This window comes from Balaenoptera physalus (assembly GCF_965194825.1).
Source record: "Balaenoptera physalus genome assembly, chromosome: 21".
NCBI lineage: Eukaryota > Metazoa > Chordata > Mammalia > Artiodactyla > Balaenopteridae > Balaenoptera > Balaenoptera physalus.
The window spans coordinates 34335480-34360002 of record NC_138902.1 but is presented as its reverse complement, the minus strand read 5'-3'; the positions used below and the strand labels follow the sequence as shown (position 1 = coordinate 34360002).

The 24523-nt window shown below is 52.3% G+C and overlaps 1 protein-coding gene across 1 annotated transcript in view; it reads right to left on the bottom strand.

Annotated features, from left to right (window-relative positions):
- Nucleotides 1-24523, bottom strand: part of ARHGEF10 (Rho guanine nucleotide exchange factor 10) — a gene marked incomplete at its 5' end in the record, with an annotated part of 87660 nt that overhangs the window by 2744 nt on the left and 60393 nt on the right. Inside the window, 10 exon segments of the mRNA XM_082443959.1 lie at nucleotides 1381-1503; nucleotides 8584-8758; nucleotides 16004-16146; nucleotides 18315-18472; nucleotides 19078-19283; nucleotides 20884-20970; nucleotides 21720-21841; nucleotides 23197-23297; nucleotides 23471-23598; nucleotides 23981-24096. Coding sequence (XP_082300085.1) covers nucleotides 1381-1503; nucleotides 8584-8758; nucleotides 16004-16146; nucleotides 18315-18472; nucleotides 19078-19283; nucleotides 20884-20970; nucleotides 21720-21841; nucleotides 23197-23297; nucleotides 23471-23598; nucleotides 23981-24096 — 1359 coding nt within the window.

Sequence of the window (24523 nt, the reverse complement as noted above, 5' to 3'; positions counted from 1 at the left end):
GTCACATGGGGAACAAAGCCACGCTACACAGCAGTGACACCATGAGCTATAGTCACGTGACCAACAAGGATGCGCCTCAGAAATAATGTGGAAAGAAAGCCGTCGGAGAGGAATACGTACGCTACGAGACAATTACAGAAAATGCTAAAATGGCACAATTAAAGACTTCTTTTTTGAAAAAGGTACAAATTAGCAAAACTATGGATAAAAACCAATGGAACGGTGACGTGAGACCCTGCAGGAGAATGGTTATGTTTGGCTGTCGGGGAGGAGCGTCCCCAGCTGTGACGGGAAGGGCTTCTGACTCCTGAGCCTTTACCACTCAAACTGCCAGTGGCCATCATGTGCAGCTTCTGCATGTATCACAGGCAGGTCATAACGAAGACAGCAGTTAAGAAATGAATAAACCAAGTTGGAATTCCATGATCCTAACAGGTGGATCATGACAAAATAGGAATTTATCTAAAGCACAGACCTATTTGCAGTAGACCCGTGAAAGCTTGTTAAGGGAAGGAAGGGCTGCCTGCAGTCAGAGTGAAATAGTCCAGTGTTGACAGTAGGAAGAAACTATAGACAGAGATCTTCATTAATGTTCCGATGAGTTTCCTACAAATCTTTTTCTCTGAGAGTTATTACATAATCGACATAAAATTTTAAGATCTTGGTTTTACTTAACTTACAGAATTAACATTTCTCTGTATCATTCCAAGCTCTCTGCAAACATCATTTTCACTGGCTGTGTTACGTTCTAAAATGGCAACGCGACCACTGTCTTAAGCGTCTCCCTACTCCTAATTTTGGACCTTTAGGCTGTTTCCCGTTCTTTCTGCATCATGGTTTATTCCTAGATTTGGCTGCTTCACGAGACAGACTCCTGAATTGCAAACCCTGACTCCTGACGCAAAAGCATCTTCAAGTCCTAAACAACAAAGTGCTTTCCAAAAAGGCTGTGCCCATTTCAACTCCCCGCAACACTGCAAAACAGCACAACTGAGCTTTCTCAGATGCTGGGTCTCCTTCTTTGCAAAACATAAAAAAGCATCCATTTTCACTGAGCAAAACTGTGTAAAATGATCAAAGCCAACAGGTGGCAGAAAAGGTAATGTGACAACACGTCTTGGTGACAAGGGTCTCCCTGGACCACTGACGTCAGAAACAGGAAGACAAAAGTATGACCTGATGATTCAAATGAATAGACATAGTCTTTACAGCAGGGAAGAAAGGAAGGAAGAAGGGAAGGGACCAAGGGAGAGAGAAAACCACCTAAGTAATTTACACTGTTTAAGCAAAGACACAGCTGACCACAGACCCATGGGCTTGACGAGAGTACAGTACAGGACGGAGGCCTGGGAGACGCAGGCACTCGGGGGGTGTACTCACCGGTCACCTTGGGGATCCCCTGCAGACGAGGGACGGGCAGGGCCACCACGACGCCCAGGCTGGTGCCGACCATCAGCAGACCGTGGCAGACGAGCAGGCTGGTCACAGACAGCCGCTGGTGTCCTGGGGGACAGAAGAGGCTTGTGCCCCCAGTCTGGCCTCTGCAGCCCACATGCTGGGGCAGGGGCCCCGGGAACTGCCCGGAAACCCTACAGACCCGCCAGAATGCTCCCCGGGCAGCCCCGAGCCCTCCCAGCCAGCGGGTGTCACCAGAGCCCTAGCCACACACTGCGACTCCTTCAGCCGGACGAGCAAGAGAGAGATCTGGGGGGCGTCCTGGCTGCACCCCGGCAGAGCACGGCCACGGCCTCAGGACACCTGCACGGTGCTCTCAGCACCGCTGGGGCAGCCCTTCCAGAGCCGATCACACACCCCCGCCCCGAACCGTCCATGTAAATCATCCACTTCCAGGCAGAGCTGCACATACACACGTACACACGTGCGCACACACGCACATGTCAGACGGCAGCCCTGTGCGAGCAAGAGCCCACCTAGGCAGGTAAGGAGAGACCTCACAGGTAGGACGGGCTCCCAGTGCAGCCCGGGCGCAGCATCACAGGGGAGAGACGCAAGCGACCATCCAAAGGTTCCGTCGGAAGGAGACCTCTCACGGCCTCGGTGGGAAAGTCCGGCAAACGCAGATACAAAACACTGGAGTCCAAGGGCTTTGGAGCTTCTGGCTGTTTGCTCTGCTTTGTTTTGCTTTGCAGTCGAGGCTCTGAGGCCCAGAGAGGTGGGTCAGCCTGACAAGGTTAGGAAGTGGAGTGAAAGGTGCGTGTCTGCCCGTGACTCTCGTCTCAGGGACTGAGTCTGGGCCCCGCGCATCCCACCCCTGCCCTGACCCTGCCCACAGCTCCACCACCTTCAGCAGGGGCTTTAAGCCCCTCTTGGCGTCTCTGCTCAGCACTGAAGCTCGAGAGCAGAGAAGGGTCATGCGGGCTGCTCCCAGGAAGGAAGGGAGGGCACTTCAAAACAGCTGGATTCTTCTGCTCTCTAGAAATGAGTCATTTTCAGTATCTCTGCGTTTGACCTAAGTTCATCTTAGATAAAAAGCATGAAAACAAATGGTCTAAACACCAAAGCCAAAGGCAGGTCACCATGTCCACTGAAGTTATTTTATGATTATTTAGGCAGCAGAACACTGAAACCAAACCAAGACAACAGCTACAAAAACTAAAGATCTGGTTTCACCTCTAAATACAGGCATATTTTTTGAAGAAAAGCTAATGTATTAAGTTCCCAGGAATCCAAATGCGTGCCCATGGGAGCAGCTGGGGCTTTAGAGACGCCTGGGACCTGCGTGTCTGTCTACACCTGGGCCGGGAGCTGTCGTTTCCAAACGCCAGGGAGAACTGCAGAAGCCATTTAGAAACACGGCTCTGGGCACAGCTCACAATGGTTGCTATGCAGGGGCAGGTGGCCCGTCGTGGGGCAGCCCTTCGGAGGGGAGCTCCGTGGACCAGGGAACGTCCCGGGACACACGGGTGCGCCTTCCAGAGCAGAAGCCTCACTTGATGCCACGTGACCTGAAGATTCCCCACAGCTACGCTCAAGACAGAAAGCAAACCCGCAAAGCTGAGACCCTCCTCTCCGACCCTCCTGGAACCTTTGGTGGAAGCAGCTGGTGGAGGCGACTTTTGGAACTGGCTCACTGCTCTGTGTTTTGTTTTGTTCCAGTGAAGTACGGCCTCCGCCACTGCCCTGGTGCACAGGGGCAGCAGGTAACTTTCCATCTGGATATCTTACTTCTCAGCGCCAACGTGGAGAATGTCATGACAATGGGATGGACAGGGGACAGAGCTATTATTTCCCTTTTGCAGCCACTTTCTGAAGCCACCCTCCTGGAAGGTATATAGAAACTGGGGCAGTGGTATAGCCCTGTGGTCCTAGATGTGAATAAATTTCCTTTTTAACACACGAAAGTATTGGGAACAATAAAAACAAGCAGACTCTCATGACGTGATCTCAGGGCTCGGTTCAGAGGTTGGCTGTGGGTTTTTATATCATGTAAGTCCACCCACACCCTCATTTTGGTAGCCAAGTCCTGCATATAAGTGAAAACTATTTGCATGAATAAATTGTTTTGTGATTTATTTGATCGTCCTGAAATATTTTGGTCTGGGAAACTGAGTTTCCTTTAATTCTTCTCCCAAAAAGGAATTTGTGAGTTAAATTTTCTTTCACAGATAATATATCATTTTTTAAATACTGGCCTAGGACTATTAAAGAAGCATCTGAAATACTTTTAATCTACCACTTGGCTTTAAAGAAAACTAATGAGGAAAAGGGAATTTCAGACAGCCCACCTCCACAGTGAGGGTTAACAGATCCTCGTAAAATATGATGTGAAATATTTCCAACCACTAATAAAAGCATTAAGAAGATCTTACTTTCGAATTACAAAGGATAAAAGTTTACTACTTATTTTCATTCATAAATGCATCTTGAAAGTGACCTTTTATCCCCCTTAGGAATTTTCCCGCCTCTTTGCCTGTAAATAGCATATTAGGAACATCTGACTTTTCGTCCTGTCTCCAGCTTTTACATCTGTGTTACGTTATATGCAGTGAAAATCTGGGAAACTCTCTAGTCTTTGTAAAGAAACTCCTCTCTCCAGAAGTGGATCTTTCTAAAGAGAAAGGACAAAACAATTCAAAGGCACAGAAGGTGCCCTGTGTGGTGTCGGGATGGGGAAAAGTCATCGTGTGGGGAAAGGTTACGAAACATGATGAGAAGGGGAAAAACTACACGGTCGGTGGGAAAGACCAAAGGAAACAACCCCGGGGCTTCTGGGAGGTGCTCCTGGGAGGACCGCCCCTCCAAACCTTGACTTCATCATAACAAACACGAAAGCAGGGAAGACTGGGATGTTTTTCTTTCTAACTGGTTTGAAAGCCTTCAGCTCCAGCGAATGATGGTTTGTTCCATTTTCAAAGTAGTCTAGGATTCCTCTTTAATTTCACATATGAAAGTTTAACTGAACGGTAACTAGGGAACGTGGAGATTTTCCCATTCCGGAGGGTCTGCAGACAGAGGCTGCTGAGAGGCGTCAGGCTACTCCTTGTGGAAGCACCAGCTGTGGCCTTCCAGGTGGGACCACGGCGCTCTGAGCTGGCCAAGCTGCGGGCAGAGGGGCCACCCACTCAGCATCAAAGGGGGAGGCGGGGGCGGGAGGGGCGGGGCAGAGATGCCGACAAAGGCTGCAGTTGGCATGGGGCGGAAGCGAGTTATCAACACGAAGGGGCAGGGGGAGCTGGCCGCTGTGTGATGCACGCTCTCCGGGGACCCCGCTGTCCTCTCACACGGGGACACAGGAGCACGGGGGAGGCCGGCCAGGTTTATTCAAATGCTCGCAAGAAACACACAAACAGGGGAGAGAGTAGGAGAAGCAGCCAGCCTTCCAAGTGTGCTTGGAAAGGCTATGACTGGAACCCACTCCCGGCTCCCACCCGGGACAGAGACCAGGGAGGCGGGCAGGTTAGCGCAGGATCAACTGCTGGTTAGTAATAGGATTATCTGCTGGTGAAGGAGCTGCTGGTTAGCACAGGATCAACTGCTGGTTAAGGAGCTGCTAGTTAGCTCAGGATCATCTGCTGGTACAGGAGCTGCTGGTTAGCACAGGATCAACTGCTGGTTAAGGAGCCGCTGGTTAGCGCAGGATCAACTACTGGTTGAGCAGTTGCTGGTTAGCACAGGATCAACTGCTGGTTAAGGAGCTGCTGGTTAGCGCAGGATCATCTGCTGGTGAAGGAAGCTGCTAGTTAACTCAGGATCATCTGCTGGTACAGGAGCTGCTGGTTAGCACAGGATCAACTGCTGGTTAAGGAGCTGCTGGTTAGTGCGGGACCAACTGCTGGTTGAGCAGTTGCTGGTTAGCGCAGGATCAACTGCTGGTTAAGGAGCTGCTGGTTAGTGCGGGACCAACTGCTGGTTGAGTAGCTGCTGGTTAGCACAGGATCAACTGCTGGTTAAGGAGCTGCTGGTTAGTGCAGGACCAACTGCTGGTTGAGTAGCTGCTGGTTAGCACAGGACGCCACCAGAGCCCAGGGGACACGAAACCCACTCCTCGGTCTGTTCCCTAACTCATAACCTTGAGTCTAGTTTAAGTTGCTGAATTCCCTTATGATGTGGCTGATGGTACTTAGAGTTACACTGACTTTTGTATTAGATAGAAAGTTGTGCCACTTCATTGGTTACGTCACCCCTGGAAAGCAACGTGCTCACTCAGCGGGGACCTGGGAAGGCTAATCTGATGGGGGGCGGGGGTCTGAACACTTTTTCATCCAAATACCCTCCCCTGACTGTTCTGGACGAAGAGGAAACAGCTGCATCCTGACCTGACTCATGCAGCCTCATGACCCGGAGGAGATGCCGCCCTCTGAACCACGGGCTGTAACCACCTCGGGGGCCAGGAAGGTTGACCGACGGCCCTTCGAAACGTGCGTGCTGACCCCAGGCGCCGTCATCCACTGTGTCTGCCAAGTATGATGTGGTTTATGGCACAGCGCTGGAGCTAATGGTGCTCAGAAGAGAGCTCCAAACCGGACAGAAAGATGCAGCTCATCGCACGAGTCACAGTCTACGGGGAAAGCACGCTGAGACCTGTAGGGAACTAAACAGGGTTCTCAATTCTGCTACAAAAAAGGCATGACTTACAGTATAGTATAGTAAATTTTTTTTTCAAATTGTGTTCTTTCTGGCCTGCGAAGTCTTCGTCTCTAGAACCTACTGGAATTTTATATTCCAGTGAGAGCACGAAAGGACAGTTTACACGTTATTGCCATATATACATAAAAAACCCATTTGGGCAACGTCACGAACACAACTCTAGAATGAGGTTTACACACATGTGTCCAGGATGACGGTGGTCCAAGGACCTGCAATTCCACAGGCTCACACAGGGTGCAAACACGCACTGACACAAGTATCTAAGTGTCAGAGAGGACACAATGAAACACTTCTCACCGTGAAACACTGGCCCAAGGGTAAGACGATTCAAAGAAGGACAGACAGGGCTTCGCTGGTGGCGCAGTGGTTGGGGGTCTGCCTGCCAATGCAGGGGACACGGGTTCGAGCCCTGGTCTGGGAGGATCCCACATGCCGCGGAGCAAGTAGGCCCGTGAGCCACAACTACTGAGCCTGCGCGTCTGGAGCTTGTGCTCCGCAACAAGAGAGGCCGCGATAGTGAGAGGCCCGCGCACCGCGATGAAGAGTGGCCCCTGCTTGCCACAACTAGAGAAAGCCCTCGCGCAGAGACGAAGACCCAACACAGCCATAAATAAAAATAAAAAAGAAGGACAGACAAGACATGGGTGTCTGGCCTCCCTGTTCCCCAAAATGCAAGAAAATCAGACCAACGTCAGACGCCTTTCTGAGGACCACATTCAAGAACCACTGCCCGGGCGTAGCAAGAGGACTCTCGTTCTGAGCGTTGCTGATTTCTGCTCTAACTGTCCGCCAGGTCCAGCGGCTACAAACCTGGGAGCAAAATATGAGATGCAGACAAAGCACAAAATCCCCGGATATTGGTGAACTTGGAGGTATTTCGCATACAGCAGGCAGACGCGGGAGAACACGCCACCCAAAGGCTCCTTCTGCATGGGACATGGGCTCGGGAGAAAGAGCCCTAAGTCCTGGCACAGGGACAGGAGGCCCAGGGCGGCGGGGGCCCCGAGGAGGGGGGCAGGGACTGTGTGTGGTGATGGTGACAGCAGGCGGGGGCACACCTGCCAAGGGGCCTGGGGACATGGGGCCGCCAGGTGTCCCCACCTGACCACACGGTCTCCTGGCTCCACAGGAACCCAGGCGGATCCTGATCTGAACAGTGAAAGCTACGCCGGTGGATAAGAAACAAGGGAGTCGTTAACTGGGGGGTGGAAGGAAGGAAAGAAAACAAGATGAAGTACAGCCGGTGGCCCAGGTGGAAACAGGTTACGTGGTCACAGGCATGTGACCGCAGGGCTTTGATCCAACAGGGACTGGGGACTCGAGCGCCCTGGGAGGGCTTCCTGCACAGGTCTGTTCATGCGGTGTGGGTGGGAGCCCATGCGCTGCACACCGGATCTTTCTCTTCTCCAGCCGGGAGCCAGGAGACGCAGCCAACGTGGGAAAGGAGGGGAATGCCGTGCGGCGTGAGCCTGGTCCTTAAAAGCCCCGTGGAGACGTGGGTCAATACACGCCAGGCACACACAACCGTACACAGCAAGCAACGCATACACATACTAGTTACATACATACACACATTTGCAACATGCTTATATACACTAGCCACACACCCGTACATAACAAGCCCACACGTGTACATACTAGCACAGCCCATACATAACAAGCCCACACATGTACATACTAGCCACACACCCGTACATAACAAGCCACACGTGTACATACTAGTCACACGCCCGTACATAACAAGCCCACACGTGTACATACTAGCACAGCCGATACATAACAAGCCCACACATGTACATACTAGCCACACACCCGTACATAACAAGCCACACGTGTACATACTAGTCACATGACCATACCTAACAAGCCCAGGTGTACATACTAGCTACATGCCCGTACATAACAAGCTCACGCGTTTACATACTAGCCACACGCCCGTACATAACAAGCCCAGGTGTACATACTAGCCACACGCCCGTACCTAACAAGCTCACACGTGTACATACTAGTCACACGCCCATACATAACAAGCTCACACGTGTACATACTAGTCACACGCCCGTACCTAACAAGCCCAGGTGTACATACTAGCCACACGCCTGTATCTAACAAGCTCACACGTGTACATACTAGCCACACGCCTATACACACCAGGTGTGCACACACCAGCCACATGCGGCTCCCACACCCCACTCCTGCACCTTGGCTGCTTTGACTCCCGCTGCCGGGAACACCCCTCCCGCGTGGGGCTGGCGGAGCCCCATGGAGACCCCCACCAGAGAGTCTCCTTTTCTCTGCCCTACAACCTCAGATCCTTGCCCCCACCCCCCGCCCCAGTGCTTTATTAACAGCACTAAACCGTCTGCGACGGGCGGCTCTGACCTCTAAGAAGGGCGCTTTATTCCGGGTCACCCGGCAGCCCCAAGCCCCGGCCCCGGGGGATGTGGCACCGCCCACCAGCGCCCCAGGGCCCACCTGGCAGCATGTGGTGGACCGGGGTGGCGATGTTGACGTCCTGGAGATGTTTGAGCGTCTCCGTGTGGAAGAGGCGGAGCGTGGACCCCGAGGTGAAGGCGATCCAGATGCCCACGCCGGCAATGGCCATGTGTGAGACCACCATGCCCTCCTCCTGGTGGGCCTCCAGCTGGCTCTGCGGAGACCAAGGAGAAGGCAAGGCGGGGTGTCAGGGGTACAGCACAGAGCTGCACCCCACGTCGCCGTCACGGACCCGCCCTTTGGGCTGCGCGTGAAGCCTCGGGCGGCGCTGTCGTCCCCACCGTGCCAGGGTGTCCAGCTGGCGCCCCGGATCTCACCTGCCTTCAACCACCTACAGCAAGGGCACCGTCACCCCAGATCCGCAGGTGCTGAGCAGCGCCCCTGGACGCCTGTGGACCATCAGCACCCCCAAACCTGGCGGGAACGAGGGCCACGTCTGCCTGTGAGGAGGCCTGTACGGGCAGCTAAGCCCCCGCCGAGCTCTCAGGGTCCCCTCGGCGTCCAGCCCCGTCCGGTCCCCGGGTGGCCACCTGCTGCTTCTCCGTTTGACCAGGTCCTTCCCGAGCCTCCGGGCTGTGCTCTGCCCCAGGTCTCCATCCTGACAACCCTGCTCCACGGGGCCCCCGAGAGGGAACTTTTGGAACTTGTCCCCATGGTGGACGGGCCGGTGCTGGGCAGCTGTGGTCACTGCCTACCAGGGATTGGCGCGGGGCAGGTGGGGTGAAGCTGGACACACAGTGAGAAGAAACACTACCCTCAAAGAAGTCCTCTTAGCCCACAGCAGGTCACAATCCTGCACAGCTGTCTAGCCTGAAAAGAGGTAACTTAAAACCCTCTAGGAAAAAAACAGGCTTACACCTCTGTCCCCTTCCTCAAGGACTGAGAACAGCGCGGGAGGCTCTTTACGACCCACTACGCGGCCGAGGGGGCCGAAGGCGCCAGCCTCGCACGCCGACCCGCGCGGAAAGCGCTCGCCAGTTAGCCCCTCACGCTGTACCCACGCCGCGCGGCACTGCCGAGCTGGACCGAGGGGGACACGTGAGTCTCTGATTTTATTGGAAGGGAGGCTGCCCGTCCAAGGGCACCACACCTTGTTTTAAGTGAAGACTGCAGCTGGAAAGGCAGGGCTGGAGAGCGGCCTGGGGGTCGCCCTGAAGCCGGGACTCAGGCGTGACCGTGATTCTGGAGTTCGCGGACGCCCCCGACGGCCTGAGCACCCAGTCCTGCCATCACCACGTGCCCGGGGCCGCACGTTCCCTCTGGAGTCCCCGCGCACCTCCCAGGAGGGAACACGAGGACCCTGCCCTCGGGGCGGGCAACTGGCTCGGGCCCTCAGCCCCTCCTGCAGCCAAAGCCGGGGGGCCGCCCTTTCCTCCGAGATGCCCGTGCTATGCTCACCTCCACAGGCACCTCCCTCCACGCACGTGTGCACCCTCCCACAAAGCGACCCCGATCATCACAGGTCTAATCTAAACACGTGTCAGTGGGGACGAGCCGGTGCCGGCGGTTAGGAAGGAGCCCCGAGTTCTTACAGAGTGAGTCCTCCTGAGTACACACGTATGACTGGAAACGCTGGGCCACACGGCAACTCCACGTTTCACCTTTTGAGGAAGGACAGACTGTTTTCCAACAGCTGCCCCGTTTCACGTCCCCACCAGCGATGCGTGCAGCTCTCGACTTCTCCACGTCCTCTCGGCACTTGTTAATGTCCCTTCTCTATTGCTGTCATCCTCGTGGGCGTGCCGTGGTGTCTCATGGTTGCTTTGGTTTGCATTTCCCTAAGGACTAAGGATGGTGCACGCCCTTCCCTGGGTGGCCGCCTGTGTATCTTCTTTGTAGAAACGTCCGTTCAGATCCTTGGTCCGTTTTTGAACTGGACTATTTTTCTTTTGATCGTTGAGCTGTAAGTTATATAAGCTGTTTGTTATGCACTCTTGGCAGATACACGATTCGTAAGTATTTTCTGCCATTCCGTGGGTCGTCTTTTCACTTTGCAGACAGCCTGTGGAGGTGGCTTGGGCTGCCCTGTACCACAGAAACAGACATGGCTTTCCTCTCTGGCAGGCTTCATGGGGAATAGCTCCCATGCTGTTTTGTGAACCGGTACAGATCCCCTCGGAGGAAGCCCACTGCCGAGACCAGGGCCGCAGGAAGCGGGAGCATGATTTCACATCCCACTGCCCCGTGTATCACCGAGCAGTTAAGGTTTCAGCAGCAGAGCGGGGCCAACTGGGAGGAATGGGGCAAGCGGCCCACCCCTCCCCACATGTGCTGAGACGGCCTCACAGCTCTGCGTCTCGAAGAGGAAAAGCCCGGCTGGTCCTCCAGGTCAGCTCAGGACAAGGCGCTCACTGCTCCCGGAAGGCCATCTCTGGCAGAGCAAGGCGGCTTCCAAAGAGAGGTTAAAAAGGGAAGAAAAACGTCACATGACGCTGAGCAGTCCTTGTGCTACCTGAGCGTAAAGGAGCACAGGACTCGCTCTCCTTCTGGCTGCTGGCTCTTTCACAGCTACTGTTGAAACTCCTTGTGGAAGAAGCGAGAAAGTCACGGTTTGCCGGTCCTCAACCCCAGTTTCTTTCTAAGAACTCAGCAAGCCCAGGGAGGAGGGAGCCCAGAGCCGCTGCTGGTCGGGGCCCACCCTCTCCCTGCCCTCCGGCGGCTCCGTTCGGTTACTGCCTAGGCCACCCCACTCCCATCCTCTGTCTTGCGGGCTATCTTGTCCCATGCGTCCTGCATGCTGCTTCCCGGCCGTGCTGTGGCCACCTCCACCGCTGCAGCGGCTGCCCGGGTGCACCAGTGTCTGCTCACGGGTCTTCAGCGTCTCACAACTGGCTGTTTTTCTTTACAGAAGTGCCTCATTCTGCAAAATCTACCTCAGAGTCTCCCTCTCTGTCCTCCACCCATGGGGAGGGGAATTTTCCCAACAGAGTTCTGGAACAACCTTCTCAGTGGGTCTTCAGTCTCCAATCTCACCCCCCTTTCAACTCCTTGCAAAAAAAAAATCCTCGGAGAAGATAGATTTCCTGGCGTCTGTCCCTTGGTTAAATCCCCACACGGCCCCGGTCGTGCACAGCGTGGCGGGGCTCAGGACGTCACGTGCCGATCTGCCCTGGGAACGGAGCCAAGCGCGGCTGCCCTCATGGTCACGGCCTCGGCCTCGCCAGCGCTGCCCAGACGGGCCCCGTGAGCGCTCACGGCAACAGAGGCGGAAACCCCGGGAACCCAGGAGGGGACCGCATGCTCCTGCGCACGAGGGACCAGGTGCCCTCTGACCACACCTGCGCCAACCCCACGTCCCCACGGTCGGACTCACCCTGCTTCTGGGCAAAGGTCCTCCAGGAACCGCCTTCTCACGTCCTGACACACAGCACTCCTCCTCTGAGATGCCGTGCATTTTTGCCACCTGCTGAAGTCCTCCTCTCCCCAGACAGGGCGGCTTCACGGGCCTGTGACCCTCGCGGGGTCTCAGGCTCAGAGGGCCCCGCACCTGGCGTGATGGCGTGATGCTCTGGCTGCTGGCATCTCGGAATCCGGGCTGACATTGGACATGGGGCCCTGCAGATGCCGTAGCCAGTCCTGACCCCAGACCTGCCCGCAGGGGCCAGGTAGCTGGTGTTGCCCTCACCTGTTCTGGCACCGCACCTGGCCTGTGAGTTCTTCCTGGGCTTTGGGTTTTTTGTACAGCACCTGTGCTTCTTAAATGCGTGACACGTTTGTGCTGGATGACGGGTGATGTGAACGATAATTTATCTCTGGGATGCTGGCCGTTGTCTCCCACCTTCTCAGAGGCTTGGTTTTCTGTGTGAAAACAGGAACTTTGGGCAACAGGGTGTCTAAGTCTCCCGCCACCTTGAAATCATGTGGATCTGACGGTCTCTGCAGGGAAGCAGGGCCGGGACCGGCAGTAGGAGTTCAAGAACCGGTCCGCCTGCCAGCTTGGGCCTGTCGCCTCTGTGCCTTGCATTCTTGTCTTTCTATACAATGATGGGAATTTATCTCATCAGGAAAAAAATGCTTCAACTCAGAAAACGCTCTGCTACTAGGTCACCTTTAGTATCTTATCCATTTCATTCTTTCATTCTATTTTTCAACGTCAGGGGTAGGGTTGGAAGGAAAGCTTTTTCTTCTTCTCCTGTCCTTCTGTCTGTCTGTCCTGAGTCAGGAACACTGCACGTTGCAGAAAATCAAGAGTAAGGAAGAACAGGTCTTACTTTAAACAGCTCCAGTAATTAAACCGAAACTACCTGTGAAATCGGGGCTCCGAGAAACAAAGCTGTGAGGTCAGCACATGCAGAATCCACAACAAACCGCCTGCTCCTCAACGTCAGGTTGCTTTCAGAGCTGCGTCCATGTTCCTAAAGCTCAACGTTTTCTTAAAAGGCATGAAATAAACCCCGTGAAGAAGGCCCTACGTAGCTGGGAAGGAAGAAAGAAGGCGCCCCCCCCACCCCAGATCCAGGTGACTGCAGCTTCATTACGTGCATTTAACACTTACGTTTCCCCGTCCGCTTTCCCTGACCTGGCGGGAAGGCGGGGGGTTTTATTCCTGCTGCGCTGGGCACGCACAGCCCGCCTGGCTCGGCATCTCTGGGTGAGGTGCTCGGCGCTGCCCCATCAGGACGCTGAGCTGGCACTGCAGCCCCGCTGTCCCCGCTGCAGCTGTGCCAACCACTGCCTTGCAGAGGCCACCGCGAGAACATTCACGCCTCTGGACCTCAGACCTCACACGCTGCTCAGCCCAACGCAGAGCGAGTGCAGCCTCGTGGCCTCACGTCGCTGGCCCTACAGACAGGGCACATTCAGGGAGCTTCCCTGTAGCAGCCGCCCTCACCCCAACCAAAGAGGCTGCAGACGCATTGCGGTTTCAAACCTGCAGAGCTGCACCGGTACCCCCACTGTGGTTTCCCTGCCCGGCGGAGCTACTGGATAAATTACGTTTTTTTAAAAACAGAGTAGATTTTGCTTTTCTCTCTATAAATACATTTGCTCATTTTGGTACTAAAAATGCACAGAAAGGAGGCTTTTATTTAAATCCAAATATGTTACTTCTGAGTCTTCAAGATTTACAGCATATACATCCTTTGGAGCATGTGCAAATAACCCTTTAATGATAATAAGGTCATAACGGTACGTTAGTCTGGAATTGCCTTGGTGGCAGCTACAGAAACCATCCTTCCGGCTTTCGGTACGAATTTATGGCAAAATTAACGTATTGGTTTTGGAGAGATGTTCTAAAGAAAGATTGTTACGTTATTATTCTTTCTCTGTGAAAAGAAACTGAAATACAGACTAACAGAATGCTATTTCTGGCTCTTGTATATTTACTCTAATAATAATTTATTCTAGTAATAAATAGCAACCACTACTGGGGCGCTCTTTGCTAGCAATATGACCTCTCATTTTGACGAGGAAGTTGGTTGATTGCCAGCTTACGGATCAGAGCCTGAGGCCCAGGTAAGTGGCTCACCTGCGACCACCGTGCAGTGCAGGGTTGAGTTAGGATCTGCACTCGGACCCTCACTACGTCACCGATAAGGTGCGACACTGCTGGTGTACAAGGCAGTGAAATACAAGCCAGCAGCGGTTACAGCGTCTATAAAGTGCCCTGCGCAGGGGCCGTGGTTAACGACCTCTCCACACTCCACTGAGGGCTTCTTGTTAGTCTGAGGCACGTGAAGTAAAAATGAGCAGGTGGAGAGAAGTAGAAACAAGAAGTTCCCATAAAAATACTGGGCAGGGACTTCCCTGGTGGTCCAGTGGTTAGGACTCTGCACTCTCACTGCCAAGGCCCCGGGTTCAATCCCTGGTCAGGGAACTAAGATCCCACAAGCTGCGCTGGGCGGTGGGGGGAAAAAAAAACAAAAAAAAAAACGAGCAAAAGCAATTTCACAGGTTTGTCTCCTGCCTCCTATTCTGGACATCAGCCCCGTCTCCTGTACGGCTGGCCGGCTGACCGGCTGACCCTCTGTCACTTGAGGAGGCTCCGTCCTGCGGGCCCCTGGGGAGGTCACGTCGGAAACAACGCAGATGGAAGAACGGTGTGCGGTCCGACAGCTGGAGTGCCAGCCTGAGTCCGCGCAGGACCGAGCTCCTGGCCGCAGCACCTCGGCTCCCGGGCGTGGACCTGCTCCCCAAGACGCCCACAGGGATTCGGGGCAGCATGTGAAGAGGCGCCGGATCCACAGAGAGATGGGCCCAACCCCTGCAACCCTCACCTGAACACACTTTTCTTCCCACCACCTTCCTTGTGAGGGTCGCGAGATTTTCACTTGTGAGGTAGTTCACTGGCTGCAAAAGCACCCGTGTTAGAGGAGTTTCCTTAGGGCAGCGCGGAGCGATGAGACGGTGATGAACAGACAGGAAATAAGTAGGTCTGTCTCATTTTTAACAATAAAAGGAGTAACATGGCTAAACATATTACATGTGTATCGCATGTTTTAGTAATGTGGCTAAAACATTCAAGAGGTCCAATGAGAAGTGAAATTCATCTTCTCCATGTGTATATATGTATATACACGTGTATGTCTACATGTTTACGTACACCCACGTGTGAGTACACTATCTGTGTGTGTGTATTGTGAGTACGTCGCCTACTTGTATTTCTTCTTCTGTGAGCTGCCTTTTCATGTCCTTTGAACATTTTCTATTAGCTTGGTTTCTTCTTTTTAATTTAGCAAGAATTCTTTTTATATAAGAACATTAACACTTGGTGGCAGATGCAGCAAATATTTTACCAATTTTCATTTACGAGAGTTTCAATACAAACAACACATAGTAGATGTTAAAAAAAAAAAAAGGTTCTAAAACTTTACCAAATTTATCATATTCTTTACCATGGCAACTTCTAGGTATACGACATATCTGGAAAGTTCCCCCCACTGCAAAGTAACGGAACCATCCTACTGTTTGTACCTTGTAAGTCTGTGGCCTTGTTTGTATTCTAACATTCCACGCTCCGGAATGCCTACAACGGTGAAGAGCTGGGGCCTGAGACGCAGTTCTGGTTTCTCCCAATGACTATGATCTCTACTGAATAATCCATTTATCACACTGACTTGAAACGCCTCTTCAACCAAACACTAATTTTCCACATGTCCTTGAAGACGTACTAGCATGTTCATACTGAATACACCTTTTAAAGTAACGTTTGTATTAACAGCAGGTAAATAACAGACAATCAGTCCATGGATGTGGCTAGACAAGGGCTGTGGGACTTTCGAGTTAATCCTTCCTTCTAAGCCACACTAGGAGGGATTTTCTTTCAGCACAGAGCCGCAGGCAGGACACTGCCTGAGCTTTCTACCTGCGAGAGGCGATCTTCGACCTCAGCCTCGGAAGTTAGTCAGACTGGTTCTGGAGTGCATCTTCCCGCACTGTGTAGCCACTTAAAATGACTTACCTCCACGGCGTGAGTCTCCACACTGATTACAGACACTTGACCTCCAGACGCCGCCCACAGTGTGTCTTCCATCATTAGCAGACTTCGAACTGGGAGGACGCCTAATTTTATCACTGTTTGAGGCTCGGAATTCCAGGATCCATCTTAAAAGAAGATATTTCTTTCAATTTCATTCAAATTCAGTTTCTCAAACAGACATTTCTCCAAAGAAGAAACACAGATGGCCAACAGGTACATGAAAAGGTGCTCAACATCACTCATCATCAGGGAAATGCAAACCAAAACCACAGTGAGATATCACCTCGCACCTGTCAGAATGGCCATCATCAAAAACACAAGAAAATACAAGTATTGGTGAGGATGTGGAGAAATGACAACCCTCGTGTGCTCTTGGTGGGAATGTAATACATTGGTGCAGCCACTGTGGAAAACAGTATAGAGGTTCCTCAAAAAACTAAAAATAGAACTGCCGTATGATCCAGCAATTCTAGTCCTTGGTATATAACCGAACAAAACGAAAACACTAATTTGAAATGATACTTGCACCCCAATGTTCAATGCAGCACTATTTACAGCAGCCAAGACCTGCAAGCAACCTAAGTGTCTATTAACAGATGAATGGATAAAGAAGATGTGGTACCTATATACAATGGAATATTACTCAGCCATAAAAAAGAATGAAATCTTGCCATTTGTGACAACACGATGGAACTTGAGGGCATTATGCTAACTGAAATGAGTCAGACAGAGAAAGACAAATGCCGTATGATCTCACTTTTATGTGGGATCTAAGAAAGCCAAACTCACAGAAACAGAGAGTAGAAGGGTGGTTGACAGGGGCTGTGGGTAGGAAAATGGGAGATGTTGGCCAAGGGTTCAAACTTCAGTCATAAGATGAATAAGCTCTGAGGATCTAGTGCACATCATTATGATTACAGTTAACAACACTGTATGATACACTTAAAAGTTGTTAAGAGACTAGATCTTAAATGTTCTCACCACAAAAAAGCAACGGTAAGTATGTGATGTGATGGAGGTGTGAGCTGGCAGACGGCGGCGATCATTTTGCAATATGTATCAAATCAAGACACTGTATACCTTAAACCTACACAATGTTATATGTCAGTTATAGCTCAATAAAGCTGGGAAAAAAGGTTCAAATACTCCCCTCCCCAATTAAATAAATCAAAATGAAGCCTAAATAAATTCATAACACTGGAAGAAATGGACATAAACACTCCAAATCAAGTTGGGAAGGAAGCTTGCTAGACCAGACATACTATAGTAATTTCAAAATTTCAACTAGTTAATAATTCCCATGAAATTTAATCTCTACCGGAGCAGTGGAAAAAACAACTTGAATGAGCAAAGCCGTGCTACCAAAGCTGGACAAAGGTTGCAGAGAAGAGAAACAGAGAATCCCACGATAAACACTCACATGATTCTAAATAAATGTGTATTTAACTCTAAACACAAATCACATCCAGCAGGGGAGAAGCAACGCGTCCTCCGCAGAGTAATCATGCCCCGAGGTGCCCCTGATCCTGACACCCGCCCCCCACCCCCGGAATCCGCCTTTAGAAGGAACTGCCTCTGCCCTTCCAGCCCCTCGCGTCCCGGGGACCTGCAGCAGCTCCAGCCTCAGGACTCCTGGGATGGCCGTGCATCCTCCAGGGCTCGCCTGACTGCCGTCCTCCGAAGACCCTGGACCCCAATGCCTGGAGGCGCTCCTCCCAGAGCTCCTGAGCCCCCCAGGCTGGCCTAAGCCCTAGTTTTATGGTCTGTTTATGGTACAGCCCCTCAGGGTGTGAGAAGTAGGACCCGCTGGAACGTGTGCCCACAGGTGATCAGCCCAGGGTCTCCTGAACCAAGCTGACAATCAGATTCTCCCTGTGGTGATGATGACACTGGGCCCCCAGCCTTGGGGGGGGGGGGTCCCGGGGGGTCCCAGGCACCAGGCTGGTGACAGCCACACCAAGCCGAAGGGGCATGCACTTCACTCCATCCCAAAAGAGAAGCCCCGAGGGCCTTGAGCAAGGGCAGGATAAAGGCCTGCAATGAACTCATTACTTTGAGGAACACAGAGAAGCCAGCAGGAGGACGGACTCTGCAACGACTTGCGCTGCTCTTGGCGGGTGGTTGTCTATCTCACACCCTCCTTTCAGGACCGAGCGAGCCACAGGTGCCTCGGGACGAGGGGTGACAAAAGCTGATGGAACGCGAGGCTCGGTGCAGAGTGAAACTCCCTCACCTCACCCCAGGCGCGGCAGTGACCCCTGCCACCCTGCAGACGCGCCTGCACCACGCTCACCGTCCGCTCTGGCGTACACGGCCACGGCCCCGTTGACCAGGCCGGCGTACAGGCTCTGGGGCGTGCAGGCCAAGCTCATGACCGTGGATTTCTCGGGAGTGAAGAAGTGCTGGAGCCGCACCTTCTTGGAGCCTTGGCTGCTTTTATAAATGGAAATGCTGGAAAAGAGAAATGTCAGCTCATGGGTACGTTCGCTCACAAGGAAAAGTGCCAGCCTGCCGAGCCGGAGAACCACGTTCAAGCTTCCTGCCCGTCCCCGCATCCTCCCACGCCTTCCAGTAACATCCCACTTGGCCGTATTGTAAAGACTGCTACCACTTTGATCTCTTTTTTCTTTTAAAAGAGAAGTTCTGCATTATTAACCAAACAAACAAACAAACACCTTAGTTCTTCCTATAGATCTAGGAACGTCACATCAGGAAAATCATCGTAACTCTCCTTTACACTCTGACCATGTTCCTTGTGAGAATAACACAGAACAAGGCTCTGTTTCATTCCAAAGTGTAAGAGTGACGTGCACTTTAAAGCGTGAACAAGAATGAAGCGTGTCCACGGCAAAGGGCAGGAAGAACTAGAACTTTCCCCGCAAGGAGTTGTTGCCCCCCGGGGTTTCCTAGGGTAACTTCCTCACTCACTGGCTCCTTCAAAAGTCCTGGACCCAAGAGTCTCCACCCGCGTCCCAACGGAGGGGGGTCAGGGAGGGGCCGGCGGACTCCGCCGCCTCGCGGCTGGCAAAGCCGCGGGGCCCGTGTGCGACGCTCACCTCCCCTCCTCCGTCCCCAGGCAGACGGTGGGGACGCCCAGCACTCGGCCCCCCGTGCTCTCGGGCTCCCGGGGCCTGTCCTCTGCGGGCACGTACACCATGCACAGGACGCGGGACTCCACGTTGAAGCACTCGATGACCTTGGGGCTGGAGTTTTGAAAGGAGACGATGGCTATCTGACCCATCTGACTGGTGCAGCTTCCGATCTGGGGGGGTTCGGGAGGGAAGAAGTGGGCTGGAAGGGGCTCCACAGCACGTGCACAGCTGACACCCCACGGCCACGGCCACGGCAGGATCCGGCTCCCACGTGGGAACCAGCTCGCCGACGAGGACCAGATAACCTTTAAGCAGTCTGCTCACAGAGCCCCGGCTCCCTCTGCAACGTGTTTAATTAGGTCATCTTTTTCTTTAAATTTTAATAACAAGAACACAGCTTTGTTTTTGTAAAAGTCACATTTATATCCTTTAAAAACCACACACCTAGCACCACAGGATGGTAAAGGCCTATCGGTGCACAATTCGAAGTCTGAAAAAGCAGGCTGCCATCAATTTTAAACCAGGCCTTGCCTGAAAAAACAAGGACTTAAAAAGAGACAAAAAGGGGTGAGAACGTATCTCAAAGTGGGTCCCCAGCATTTAACACATCAGGGAGTGTTGTTGTTTTTCTAGAACTTGTACTACTGCTGCCATGATATTTATGAGCCCCCTGTTTGCTGGATCACTTAGGAACACTCAGCAAGGTTTGTTTCCCAACTTAAACCTAAATTTGATTGTCTGTTCAGTGGGAAGGAGCCGGATCCTGTTACCAGGGAAGAGCATGCCTGGCTCTACAAGAGAACGCTCGCCTGGTTCCGGATTCTTCACAAATTCCTCTCCTTTTCCATCAATATTGAGGATGTCGTGACCCTCTCCTTATTCTAACGGATTTTTCCCTTCTGATCAATAAGCATCCTGCCTTTCCTGGGACAATGTCAAACTGCCAAGCCCGCTCGGGCCGACAGGAAGCGGGGGGTCTGACCAGATGCAGGTCCTGAGATGGAAAAAACTTCCTCTAAAATTCAAAAACCCTGAGGGAATTCAGCCCATCCCTTCGTTCTGGGCTGAGTGCAGAGAGATATCAGCTCATCAGGCTGTTTTCTTTCCAAAACTCAACCAGGGACTTCAAGCAGGCCAGCGCTCTGGCTGTGAGACGGGGCGGGGTGTGTGGGGAGTTAAGCGGGGTCAGGACACCCGGGAGAGAGCCAGGTGGGGCTGGGAAAGGACAGAGGGCCCATCGTGGAGGAGGTCTGGCGGCTCCCCGCGAGGGGGGCACCAGGAGACCTGAAAACGCACCACACGAGCAATTCCTCTGGTTTGCACGAGCCAGCAATGTCTACTGCAAATGCAGGACCGTTCAAAGGCAGCGCTTCATTTGGAAGAAACTAATTTTAACTGCTAAGTTCCCAGCATAAACAGCCAGCGTGGTCTTGGAAGAGAAAAAACTCCATGCCATTTAACCGCCCAAATAGAAAAAAATCTTTCAATGCTTCTATTAGTTAATGGACTTTGGACTGAATTTAATCTGGTTAAGTTTTACAGGAAAAAGCAAAGAGAGAAATGTTTCAATGCCTTAGAATTCGACACCTTTTCCAAAAGTGATCAGCCCCCTTTCCTGTTTGTGACCCCCATGTTTATAAACACAATTTGGGACACACCAGCCACTAACAACGAGCTATCGGACCACTCAGATCTGCCACTTCTCATCTCATTAGCTGTGGATATGGATTCTTCGTGAACTCGCATTAAAAACAAACAAAAGCATCTTACCCACAGGAAACCATGAGCCGTGGAAAACGAGTCCGGCTGATTCTCATTATTTAGGTAAGGCTCAGGATTATAAACGGCACATTCGATCTAAAGGGGAGAAAAAAATCAAAGGCCCGAATTTAAAATGGGACTCAGAGGAGGCCAGAAGGCATGTCGTACACGGATGACAGCACTCTGACATAAACCACAGCAACTCCAAAGACTAAGAGAGAAGAAGATCGATGTATGAGTCTCAGAAATTTGCTTTTTATAAGCAACACCTAAGTGTGCCCCGGGCAGCTGCAGCTCTGGGTTGAGGCCACACCGACAGGGCCCCTTGCCTCTCGCGGGGAGCAGGCTCTGCCAGCGGGAATGGTCCCCACCAGCTGAGGGAGCTCCAGGGAAGCCCAGGCTCCAGGACTGAGTGTCGGCCAGAGACCAAAGTGAGAAAGAAAAATGTGTTTCTTAGAGAGAGACACACCCACACGTCTCTGCAGTCTGTGTGGACACCGGCCGCAGTGCTCGAGTCCACTGCACAGGGACAATGACAAAATGCCACCTGCAGAAGGGCTTTGCTTCAGCCAAGAGTGGGCACCATGCTTCGCGCCACCGGAAGGTCTCCAATCATGACCACGTGGAAGCCGAGCCGCCCAGCGAGGGGCACGGAGCTGCCGGACCTGAGCCGCGGGGCCTGATCGCGGGGCCTCGGAGGAAGGGCCCAGCACCGGCTCCGGATGAGCAGCCTCTGGCTTCCGACCACCACCCTCCTAAATGACTTCTCCACAAACGGGCCCTGGAGGGGCCACACCCAAGGCTGCCCCGGCGCCCCTTCCTGGTAACCGCCTGCCACCCGTCACCTTGAACTCCTGCTGCTTGGCCACCGTCACGGGCATGTGTCCCACGAGGAGGGGGTGCCTCTCCTTCTTGATCTGATTCCCGTCGTCCTCCACGTAGAACCAGCCCAGGTGGTTCTCTTCCTCTGTGCCCGCGCCGGGAGAAGGGAACAAAGGTGGGCAACGAGCACAGGCCCGGGGGCAGGGGGAGAGCCTGGCCCCTACTTTGGGTAAGACTGGAGAACTGAGGGTTTTCCTTCTGGAAAACAGCACAGCCTCTGCTCACGGGGGAGGCTGCAGACTTGAGGCTTTATGAGGCGAGCGCTCTGGCCCGAGTCTAAGGGATGCCCACTGCTCCGTTCCCGCCTCGTGGACCAGCCGTCGGCTGGGGGCGGGGCCACTGTGAACCATCAAAGCATAAACCACCTGTCTGGTCTGTTTTCCTCCGTCCCTTTTTCAAACTAACTGAGATGTTTAGATTCAAACACCAGGGACAGAGTGAGAAGTTTTCTAACATGGCACAAAACCATGGGATAAAAAAGTAGGACAAAAATGAAGAAATGTTTTACTGCAAAGCAAGTCGTCCATCTCAGCTTTGAAAACGTGACGCATCTGAAGATAAACAGGAGCTTATCCTCAGAGCCTATCCGGGTCCTTGTTCACGGGGTCACCCTGAACCTGGCCTGATAAACCACTGAGTCATTCAGGGAGGGAGGGAGTCCTGTTCTGAGGGTCACAGGCCTCCCGGATGGCCCTCCTGCCACCAGCCTCAGATCACAAGGCCTATTTCTCTTCCGTATTTTATTTTCGGTTAACATTTCGGATTGTTTTGCACCTGCATGAGAGTTTTACACACACACAGACGCAGGACATCCCCGTGTTCTGAGTAACAGACCTGTGTGTGTGTAAATAACATCCATGTATCTTATCCCACCCACCCATCTATCTAAATGTCTGATACACGGATCAAAAGACTGCAAGGCTAAAGGGACGTAGGGACAAGAAAATAATCAGAGTCACTCCCATCTCTGATAGAACCACAGGACTTATTTTTCGTGCTTAGAGGGTCTTCAGGGACAATTCGGTCCACTCCTGTGTTTTATTTCACAGGTGAGGGGTGAGGAAACAGGCTGAGATGAACCATCACTTTCTCATCCTGTGGGCCAGACCCAGGGCTGGGTCCTGCCTCACAGGCCACAGACTCAAAGGACTTTCACTTGTGTCGAACCATGTCAACTAATATTAATGTTTTGTTATAATAAAAGTGAGTTTTTTTCCCTACAACCCTTAAATTATAATACAAACGTCTTAAAAATCACTGCACTAGGGTTGATTTTTCCCACGTGGAAACCTTCTTTCAGGTGAATGGATGAACCTATTGTAAAGGTTACTTCTCAGCCATGACCTTATCCTCTTGGGCGTGCATTTCATCACAGAATAGGAACGGATATGGTGTCTTGTTTGAACATGCCTCATTTAGCTGAGATCAACCGGCTCTTACCGAGTGCGAGCTTGGCCATCTGCAGGTTGTTGATCCAGGACTCCTTGATGGCGGCGGTGAAGGTATTGAACACGGCGGTGAAGAAAGTCGGCCGGCCGGACCTGCCGGGGAGAAGAAAAGACAATTCACTCCACGCAATGGGCTCCATCGTGTGAAACCCAATCACGGGGCCTGCCCCTCAGATACAATCCCCAAACCGCGAAGACATGCACGTCATGAAAAAGGGCCCTGTTCTTAGTTCTGGCCCGGAGGCTCCCTTCCGACGTTTACTGACTTGTCCTGCTTCCCTGGGAGCTGTAACTGGATCCGACAGCAGTCGGCCGCTCTGATCTCCTCTTCCTTCTTCAAAATAAGTCTCTGTAAACCTGAGGTCCAGTCGTGGGCTACCGACTGGTTCAAGTTCTAGGAAGGAAATGCACAAGCACACGTAAAGATGTTAATAAGACAGGACCATCCCGAGGGAGAGAAAAAAAGTGATGCCGAGACATGAAAAACCCAGGGAGACCAGTAACACTCATCTGATCAGGAGAAAAGCACCTTTGGGAGGCGGGTCACGTGGTGCTGGGACATTCCTAAGAGAACTGACGCTCAAGTCAGCCTCCGAATGAACAAAAGTTACACCAAAAGCGCTTCACCTTCTCCGAAATAGGAGAAAATACACGATCAGATCGATTCTTAAAGTAACATCAGGTCTCGCTTTTGGCAGAATTGGGAGGTGGAATCACAGCTGACAACGACTTAGAAATTAAAAGAGAATTTTAAGCCAAGTGGCTTCGACTGTCACCTGATAGTTTCCTTTGAGGTTTCCAACCAGTTGAGTGATTTGACCGATGACATTTAAGTCATGCAGCAAGTTTTGTAAATCTTGATACAGCTGCCCCGGCCCCATGTAAACTCTGTCTGCAAAACAAGACAGCAAAAAAAGCACAAATCTCAAGCGTGTTCACGCCGGGGCTTGAGGAAGGAAACACAAGAAGGGAGTCTAGTTCATCCAGATTTTTCTAAAAGTGAACGTTTTCAAGTAAGTAGATGCTTTTCCCTTTCCGACCTTTCATTTTGACATAATTTTAGACTTTACAGAAAAGCTGCAACAGCACAGAGTTCCCTGCACCAGGTCTTGGATGTTAACCTCGAAGAACCACAGAAGCATCGTCCAAAGCAGGAATTCACATTGCTGCAGCAACACCGGCCAGGGCGGGCTCTACTCAGACCTCACTGGCTTCCCCACGGAGGCCAGTTTCCCAGGGACCCAAAGGCAGGCCCCACGACGCATGAAGCTGTCACACCTCCTCCGTAAGTCTCCTCCAACCTGCTAGGTCAGTGCCTC